At 47.7% G+C, this 9939-nt stretch overlaps 1 protein-coding gene across 1 annotated transcript; it reads right to left on the bottom strand.

Moving 5' to 3' along the window:
* Positions 1-7172: 7172 nt before the first annotated feature.
* LOC133911257 (probable N-acetyltransferase HLS1-like) lies at positions 7173-9725 on the bottom strand. Its single transcript, XM_062353456.1, has 3 exons — positions 8912-9725; positions 8483-8646; positions 7173-8317 (listed from the first exon to the last, which is right to left on the bottom strand). Exons 1-3 carry the CDS (start codon positions 9092-9094, stop codon positions 7468-7470), a joined length of 1197 nt encoding a protein of 398 aa, XP_062209440.1. The 5' UTR covers positions 9095-9725; the 3' UTR covers positions 7173-7467.
* Between the last annotated feature and the right edge of the window lie 214 nt (positions 9726-9939).

Here is a 9939-nt window from a genome sequence, read left to right as displayed (position 1 = left end):
TATAAAAGTAAGCTTCTTTAGAGAATTTTAATTAAATATTGGTCTAGTATTTTTGGATAAACCAATTAAAACAGATTGCTAGTGAGCTATAATTAGCTCATAAAAATATTTAGAATTTTTAAACTACCCATGTGCTCTCAGATAAAATCACGAGTTCTTATGAACACAACACAACACGAGGAAGTAGCATGGACGAGCCGATAGCCCATCCAGTGGGCGAGAGCAAGGACGTGGTCTGATCATATATTTTGTATTTTTTAATCTTTTGATCAGCAGAACTTACAAGATCTCATATGTTTATCAGACGAGGTCTTTATCTCACCCGATAAACAGGCAATAATAGGCTATTTTTGCAATTTGTTGTAATGGCCATGTAATTTTGCAAATATTAAAAAAATAAAATATAGAAAAAAATAAAAGCTCTCTTAGGCTCATCTCACCTTCTGCCGGGGCCGCTTTCCTCAACATGGGCTGCCGCGCGCGATCATTTGAACCGGTGCCGCCACACGGTCTGGGCACCTGCCATTTCGGCCCGGACGCCCCTGGCAATTCGTATTGCGCCCCAGCGCGATCCTCACGCTGCCACGGGACTTCCACCGAGGCCGCCAGGGCGCCAGTCCAGATCGATCGAGTTACGTTTCGTTGCGTTCCCTATGAAATTCTGTGGGCGCGTTAAATCCTTTAGGAAGTCTCGGCTGTCGGCTCAGACCTACGAGTCCACATCGAGTTGTCTCTGGCTTGAATCGGCGAGGCTCACAGGCAGAGCATGCTCACTAGTCACCAGTCACCACCAGATGGGTTTCCAAACGGAAGTAAAAGAATAGGATTGGCCCAATCTTTGTACCTCGGAGGAATGACGCCTACGAGTTCCTAGGGGAACAGAATGGGCCATGAATGCGTACTAGTTTTGTCTTGTAGAGTCAGATTACTGGGCCAGTTATGGGCTTCTTACGAGTAGCGGTGCGTAGAGACGGATGTATCTCATTCTGTATTACTAGTTCCATGTACATGCTTCACACTGTCAGCGAGCGGCAGCACGCGAAAAGCGGGTCCATGCTGGAGTGCGGAAGTGCGTGGCAGCGAGCGGCGCGCGGGAGCGAGGGCGTGGCAGCGTAAGAGGGGGAGCGAAGCGGAACGTAAGCGTGAGTGGAATTTTCAGAGCAGAACGCTGAGAGAGCGAAATAGGAACCCGTAGACGTTTTTTAAATAGGACATAATAGATTTTCTGAATCCTCTAGTAAAAACCTATTATGAATTAGCTTTTGCGGGTAGATATAAATATTACACACCTTGTCACCACATGATATTTTTTGATAAAGAAAGTACAAATTCTGGCCCCGGTACCAACATGATTGTGTCTTTGTATTGTTCATCTCTCTCTCAAAAAAAAAAAAGAGTTCATGTTCCGTGAAGTCGTGAGTTTGTTCCCGGCTTCTAAAATTCTAGAGGGCGCTAAAAGATGGATTCGCAAGGTGGAGCATATGAATGGTGATGGCCTTAGTGGCATCACAAGAAGAGGAAGAGAAAAGAAACAAGAAATGCACAAATATCACAACAGTAGCTAATGAAGAAAGCAGCACTGAAACATGGAAAATAGTAGACCTAGAGGCAAATTGCTACCCGGCTTTACAAGATTATATTATTCTATTAAGCAACGCGAAAGTTTTATCGTAGTGATTTTCTAAAGGTACATCTTCTAGTGATTTTGTTCTTGCTTGTAATTTCTATAGAATATTCTGTGACGTCCTAAAAAATGCCGACATCTCGTTGCAGTAATGGGTTACATGAGGGGGGGGGGGTCTTCGAGCTGCACTTTTATTTTTTGGTTATTGAGGATATTTTGGTCCTGCGTTTCTGTAATGTAAGAACACTCTTTGTCAAACAAAATTTAGGTTTGGAACTTTATGCGTCACAATCTGATTCACAAGCAGAGTTATGGTACACCATAGTTCAATTTTAACACCTCAATCCACTAGTCATAAACACATTTCTTGTGACGATTTGGTCTTCTCAAAATGCGCGGCTTCATCGCCATCCAGTAGGCCTTCTTATTTTTCCCTTGAATTTCTTTGTAATATACGTATCATGTTCTCAGATACTGTAGCATGCATCGAAGTCACTGTAGATGAAGATAAAAAGGCCTTCACTGTATCAGAAATGGATTCTTCTAGCTGCCGAATAATGCAGTACTAGATCTGAGGCGGCATATGATCTTAACAAGATCCTCTTCTCGTACGTTGTTGAGATAGAAGATGCTATCCCAATCATATTTTCGTTATTTTTTTCTTTTTTATTTTTATTCCTTTTATTTTTTTCTTACCTCTAACAACTTTCCTTCAAAATAATTCGTGAAAGAAAAGGAGTGAGAATCATATTTTAAAAGGAATGATCTTAAAAGTCCCTTTATGACGAGAACTGTAACAAAAACCGTGAAGAAAAACTATTAAGACGTTGAAGTGAAAAAAATTCCTTCATAAAAGTATTCTACCGATTGGATGGTCTTATGATACAAATTGCAAGTAAATGAAACCATGGCCACCCTAACGTTGCAGAAAAGGTCGTACTCGTATGGTCGGCAGAGCGCTGGATCGATTCTCTGTGTGCTCCATATGGTCCAAACTCGAAATTAGGACCCACAAAAATCTGTTGATAAGGGGCCGCGTTGCAAATCCAGGGGCTAGGGATCGATCAGGAGCGTCGGGCCGGTCCTGGCTGTAGCGGCAGGAGGGACAACAGCTGGCGGAACCACAGATCGGCAAGTGGCCGGCGTCTAGGCAGTCTAGGTTCGTGTCTGTTGTGTTTGCATGGAAGCGAGGGATTGGAGAAATATTTGACGAAGGTTGAAGGTGGCAGCGAGAGCCGAGACAACATGTCGAAGTGTCGTCTGTGCCCTCGAGAAAAAGCAACCCATCCCTCTCATGTCCAGTTGAAAGCGGAGCTAAACGGCTGGTACCGGAGAGAAAAATACATGGTCAAACTTACAAAATACATAAGGTTGAAATAGTCTTATATTCGTTGTGAAAGTCAAATGCATCTAACTTAAAAGTAGTGAGCATTTTTAACCTCACTAGCTAGCTTTTAAGGTATAGAAAGATTATCTCAATTTTACAATTAGTATCAAAACTAGTCTATAAAATATGAGTATCTTTAGTTTGATAGATATATTTGCGTGTAAAGGCATGATGAATCATGGATCCGGATCCCCTGACTTCAGTGGGATGAAGTCACGAGTGAACAGTAATTCGTGAGTAGATGAACAGTTCTCTGACGCCGATTTACTGTAGTATAAATACTGTAGCAACAGTTCTGTTAGTTTACTGTACATATTTTACTGTTCCGTTATACTGTAGCAGTGCATCTGATCCATCCATCTATAATCCAACGGTCTATAGATGTTCGAAGTCACCTGACTTCACCAGTCAGTGGATCCGATTCCGATGAATCATATGTGCTGATAGACATGACGTGAGAGGATGCACCCAATTGTAATGAGCATCTCACCACAGTTAGATATGTCTAGTCAAATTGGTCCTAACATTTTCGGTTTTCATAAACGGCACGGTCAAGAATCAACTTGTGCATGTAAGGTCATCACGAGTTACATCATGCCACATGCACTAAGGCTGTAGACCTGGCTTTTCACCGCTAGCTCCATGCAAAAGGCCTCTGTGACTTTGAACAGAGTTCGCCATCTGTAAGCTGCCGCTAGACGACAAGACCGAGATCGAGGTAGGCGTAGCTCCATTCTTGAAGTATCATCAGTAGAGCCATCCACGCTAAAAGATATTTATTAATTTTTTCTGATTTTTGGATTAAATTTATGCCCTAAAAATTCAAGCGAAGTAAAGAGTAGTTAAATTTGGAGAATTTTCATTTAAATTTGTAAGAGTTTTTAGTTGGAACCGGTTAAAATGGATTCTTTGTTATTTATTTTACAAGCACAAAAATCAATGTGATTTTAGGAGATTTAGAAATTCACCTTTTGAATTTATAAGAGAGGGGAGAATAGTGAACTTTTGAAGCATTTTGGTCAACTTGCTGCTTTCTCTCCTTCCACCGATGTGCATAGGAGAAACAATAGCAATAACAAGTAGGGAGGGGCGCTATTTTTACCGAGCTAGCAAGGCAAGATAGCCAGTCTACAGGGATAGCGAGCTGCATGATGTAGCTGCTGGAGGCTCGTTTTCTCAGCCGATGGTGAAATTTGACAATGGCGAGCTACATGGAGTAGCTTCTGGAGCTGCTATTAGTAGATGATCAAACATTTCCATATCTACGAACATCTTCGCTGCAGAAACACTACGATTAGGATAACTTTAGTGATTGTAGATAGCAACTAGCTCTTATTATTGTGATATATAGAGAGAAGAGAAGTGGGCGGGGTGGAGATAAAACTGATGTGAGAAAAATCTTACTTACGTGGAGAAAAATCTTAAGAACTAGTTTTTAAAGGAGAGAAAATAAAAGATAACTCTAAATATTGTGAGATATGCGAAATTGGAAACAAAATCTTTAAAGAGTATGTCGAGGGAAATAAAAGATAGCCATAGGAGATAACCAATAGAGGTGTACTTATTGAGCAGTTAGCGACTAGGGTGATTTTGAGCGACCAATTAGGTCAAAACACCGATCTTAACCAAACACGACGCCCTCGCGTCGGTATGGCGCCGAGACGTCGGCCGGTGCAATTAATTTCAGAGATGGCATTGTCGCCGTATCACGTCGGATGGCTAGAGAGCCTTGGGCGTAACTAATCACATGTTAAGGTGGGGGCATAGGATTTTAGGCAAGGTAATTTCAGGTCGTAAAAATCCAACTCAATATGATATTTTGATATTAGTTTTATGTTGTAAAAGTTGAACCAGCAGTGTGGCTAAATTCTGGTTATGCCTCATCGCGATGTGATTTTTTTTTAGATAATGATGGCACGTCGCGATGTGATGGCACTAGGATCAGGAGGAGTTCACCGTGCTTGCACAGCATTCCGTTCTGCTGTGCTAGCCTTTCTCCGCCTCCTTTCGTTTAGAATTTTGTTGGAAAACACGAGCTAGCGGATCTAATCTAAAAATATAAGTAGGACAAAATCAACTGCTCAGCCATGAATCGGTACTGTTAGGAATAAAAATACAGTGTAGAGTGATCGACGTGAAGACCGCACCACTAGAAAGACAGGGCGGCCACCTACCTCGCCCTATTAGTCAATCCGCTTATGAACACGAGTGACGACAAACGTGGTCTGGATGTGGCGCACGGCAGCTCAACAAGGATCACCTGACAAGCCCGGCATCTCCTTTCACGCTGCTGTCCTAAATAGTTTCGGCATTCGAGTCCGCTGCTCGTCAAGTCAATTAGTCGTGTGACTCGATCGGTGAAGTCTTGTAGCTGTTGCTAGGTCGTTGCCGTGACCGGGAATCATGCATCGTCTGCTAGGGGACGATGTTGAAACTCCTTGCTCATGTTTGGAACACTCGTACTCGCGTCCCTGTGATATGTTATCACTTTGCAAGTCTAAATTTATTGGATTCGGTATTTAATAGCGTATATGTGATGAAAGTATCCAATAACTAACGATTATCCGGCAAATGATAAGGGTGGCTAATTCAACTGATCCCTTCTATCCCAAATATAAGTCCATTAGAATTTAGGCACAAAGGTTAAGTTGAAGGGTACAATGGGCCTATTATCCATTAATTATTGCTAGAGTTAAGATGTGTGACAATTTTACCATATTAATTAGGGTGTATTTAATTTGTAACGAACATGAAAGAGTGAAATAACATGATGCATTGGAATTATGATGGACTTATATTTGGTGTATTTGGAGAAGATTATATAGATTTATATTTAAGATCGGATGCAAATAATATGGATATACTTACCCTAGTAGTAATAATGTTCATAAGCTGACAATTCAACACAATTTCACAACCAATCAAGATAGCCCATCATACGGCTATAAGTATGCAGTTGGTACTATGAATACGCACAACGAGTTAATCTTGATTGCTGTCTATCGCACTCATAGTACCGCCTGCATGGTACGGAGTCAATCATTTCCAAAGGAAGGTCAATCGCTCCATGGCTTTACTCGTGACATGGTAATTTTACGTAACAACGGTTTCTCTATAGACCAAGCAAGCCAACCAGCAAATATTGAAATTTCTGGAATCGCCATACAAAAAAACAAAGTGAAGTGTACAGAATTAGAATCTCAGGATTATATTCTCACCCCCTGACCATATCATTATCTCGTCGATCTTGGATGGGAGTGGAGTAGCCACCTGATCACACGTACACAGAACCCAAACAACCACAGATTCGGCACCGGATCAAAGCCCCCACCGAATCAGCAATGCCCCGCAAGGAATCCCAAAGATCGATCGCAGGCAGCATCTATTGTGGGGAATGGGATGCATATATCCTCCAACAAAAAAAGCAAATCTAACAAACCTGTCTAGTTATCTGAAAATGACACAAAAGGAGAAGGTACTAAGAACCGGTTAGAACACTATAACAGAAACATGCTTTATTGTCGGCTTCAAAGCTAGCTTTATTGTCGTTTTTAGAGTTGACAGGGAACAACGGGTAGCGATAGTCGGAGTACAATCGCTACCTGTTGTCAAACCAGCAGTTTTGCCGACTCAGAAAACAAACAAAAAATGAGCCGCCGCCAAGGGCCACACCGCCGCTGGGGCCAAGGGGGAGGAGGAGGCCATGTGGAGCCAATGGAGAGGAGGAGAGCCACGCCGGGGCCAAGGCTATGGAGCAATGCCATAATTGGCCACCACCGTCGGTGCGGCGCGCGCCTCCTCCACGTGCCACCACGCCCTAACCCCAGCCGATATCTCCTCATGTCTAGATCTGGAGCAAGCCGGTGGGGAGGAGGCCGGTGCAGAGGAGCAAGATGATGGGGAGGATAAAGGAGAGAGAGAGAGAGAGCCAGATGTGGGTGGTTAAGGAGTCAGCCGGACGTGAGAGATAAGAAGGAGAACCGTACGGGAGTTTTTGCGAGCAAAAGTCTATTGGAATGAAATTTCGGGTCCGATCGCACATTCACTGCCGATTGATACTATAAAACGGCAGTGAAAGATATCACTGCCAATTTATCAGCTGATAGCGATTCCACTTGTCACTGTTGATTCGTAAGTCATATTGGCTGATTTTTCTTGCGAGACATATGGATCAACACTGAAGCACTATCACTGTCGGCTGATTAGGATCCGACATATATTGCTGATTTTGTAGTAGTGCAACTAACCAGCAACTGCCATTTCCATCCAAGCAGAAGAGCTGCTGTATTCAAATCTAAATGTAGGAAATTTAACTAAATTCTAGTGGAAATTACGCCTAAATGCACCGCATGTTCGAAACTCAAAATGTTGAGTTGGGAAGCCACTCTACGAGCCGTCGGATGAGCGATCGGACGGCCGAGGAAAAAACCCTAAAGGCTAAGTGCATTTTATCAACCTAAAACTCCCTCGGGTCGATGAATATTGAGTGCCCAGCGGGCGCTTTGGTCCAGTCGCCGAGCGGCCCGTCGCTGTAGCCGTCGGCGAGCCGCTTGATACACCAGAGGTCGTCGGCGCTGAGGCGCGCCCAGTGCGGTACCCCGGCGCGGACGGGCTCGCTGGCGCTGATCTCGGTGGCCACGACGCCACAGCCGCCGCGGCGTGCCATGTTGTGCGCGTGGCGGCACAGCGCACGCGCGAGCCGCGGGGCGTCCGGGCCGGCGCCGCTGAGGCCGTACAGGAAGTAGAGCCCGAACGGCGCGAACAGGTTGGGGATGGAGGGGATCTTGAGCCACGGCGCCGCGCGGTCCACCAGCCGGGTCGCGCCAGCCGCGGCGCGCATCAGGCGTGGCGCGCCGCGCACCTCCAGGCGGAAGGCGTCCATGCAGTTCCACACGCTCAGCACGGCCCACGAAACCGGCGGCGAGGCCAGGAACGCCTCCACGCCCTCCCACCGCGACCCCGCCGGAATGGCCAGGAAAGTGCCGAGCGATAGGGCGTTGGACAGCACGGCGTCGATGTCGGCGGGGAAGAACTCGACGGCTGCGAAGTGCCAGCGGTAGAGCAGCTCGGCCTCCCGCAGCTCGAGGCGCACTATGACCGCGCTCCGCGAGGGCTCGAGGGCGTGGCCGAACACCGGATGCACGAGCACGGACGGCGTGCGGAACTTGGCGTAGCCGCAGCGGCCGGTGAAGAGCCGCACCGATGCCTCGTTGTCCTGCTCCGTCGCCATGTATGAGTACTCGGCCCCCATTTGCCGGAACCACTCCTCCATCCGATCCACCAGCTTCTTCCCCACCCCCTTCCTCCTGCAGCAAAACGAGCAGCAACGGCAACACCAAGTTACAATCTTTTCCGTTTCCCTTCTTCTCTTGATTCTTGAAAACAACATTCGCAGTACTACATAAGAAAAAATGGTACAACTAATGCCATGACAGCAGTATGGTACGTTTCTTGGATTTGCACGTACGTACCGGTGGCTCGGCGACACACGAAGGCCGAGGATGTAGCCGACCTTGGTGTAGATGGGGTCCCTGGCCCGGGTGGAGCCGGAGACGACGTACTTGACGCAGCCGCGGACGAGTCCGGCGATCTCCGTGCCGTTGGTTTCCCCACCGCCGGTTGCTGTCTCCGCGACCTTTCCGTATCCGCGCGGTTCAAACATGCGTTTCGGGCAGTCCATTAATTGGTTGAGTTTCTCCAGCCGGGACCCACGCCCGAACGAGAAGAACGAAACGAAACACGACGAGACGAAAGGAAACGAGGGCGGGAGGCATCGGGGGCCGGGGCGGAGGACAGGTGGTAGGTCGAGCGAGCCCAGCAGCTCACCTGCATCTGGCTGGGCCTGTGCTGCAGCCACCACGCAAGTAGAGAGCAGACAGAGCGAGCACGTACGTACGTACCAGCATGAGGTAGGCCGGCGAGTTACGAATGCGGCAGAGCGGGTCGCCGAGGAGGTCCGTGAAGAGGCACATCTTGCCGGCGCCGCTGGAACCCACCTCGCACGCGCGCTCCACCTCCTCCACGCCGCCGCGGTCGCTCTCGCTGTCGTACTCCCTCACCACCAGAGCCTCCGCCTCAACCATCTCTCTCCCGCGGCTGGTCACCCTCACTTTCTTGGCGGCAGCTGCCACGAGGGCAGGAGAGCAGGTAGAGCTAGCTAGGAGAGGAGCTGAGTGTGTGTTTGGTGCTTGCAAGAGGGAAAGAGGAGGAGGCCGCAAGTATAAATCACGTGAGGGCGCGCGCGGGAGGCGAGGGCGTTCTTTTGCGTGCTTGCCTCCTTCACAATTACTTCTCTCCCACACGCACGAAGGAGTAGCAGCGCAGCTATCCGCCGCCCACTCCGCAGCGATATCCCCGGTGCAATAACTGGAGGCGTCTCTCTAGCTTGCTAGACAGGGCGGGCGCGATTGTGTGCGCGGGACAGACCAGGTTAGGAGCTCGAGCTCAGCTAGCTAGCAGCTGCCGCTTTCTTTTTGGATCAGAGCGACGGGTTTCCGGAGGGGGAGGGGGAGGAGGCAGGTAAAGGCGTTGGAGTTTTTGGAGCGGAGAGCGTCGCGCCGCAGGCTTTGCAGCAGGGAAGAAGACCGGTAGGATCGGAGAACAGGGTGCTACAGCCTATACGAGATGCTGCAACGCTGTGGGCGGATGGATGTGGTAACTTGGCGAGTGGTGACAATGGCGCAGAGATCCACAGCACAGGGGAAGGCGGCTGGCCACTGCTGATGGCGAGAGAAGGGGTTGCGTTGCGGCTGCTATTTATACACCGGTTTTGTACCCTGGATCTCGGAGTGCAGCCACCATGGGGAAAGGTACCGTGGACCATCGGCCCTGCTGTCTTCTTTTCTCTCAGTCTTGGTTTTACAGAATCAATATGATGTTTTGAGGAAAATCATCGTCCTTCTGATTTACGGGGGAGCTGTGGAGTCTA

The sequence above is a fragment of the Phragmites australis genome, chromosome 3, assembly GCF_958298935.1.
Source record: "Phragmites australis chromosome 3, lpPhrAust1.1, whole genome shotgun sequence".
In the NCBI taxonomy this organism is placed as follows: domain Eukaryota; kingdom Viridiplantae; phylum Streptophyta; class Magnoliopsida; order Poales; family Poaceae; genus Phragmites; species Phragmites australis.
The sequence above is the reverse complement of the archived record's forward strand: the minus strand, read 5'-3'. Positions and strand labels throughout refer to the sequence as shown.

Bases quoted from the DNA above. Each gene is read 5' to 3' on its own strand.
- LOC133911257 (XM_062353456.1), bottom strand. From the start codon at position 9,094: ATGGTTGAGGCGGAGGCTCTGGTGGTGAGGGAGTACGACAGCGAGAGC. The intron at 8,647-8,911 runs GTACGTACGTAC...GGATACGGAAAG, and splicing joins CGCCGGCCTACCTCATGCTG to GTCGCGGAGACAGCAACCGG. The intron at 8,318-8,482 runs GTACGTACGTGC...GTTTTGCTGCAG, and splicing joins CGTGTGTCGCCGAGCCACCG to GAGGAAGGGGGTGGGGAAGA.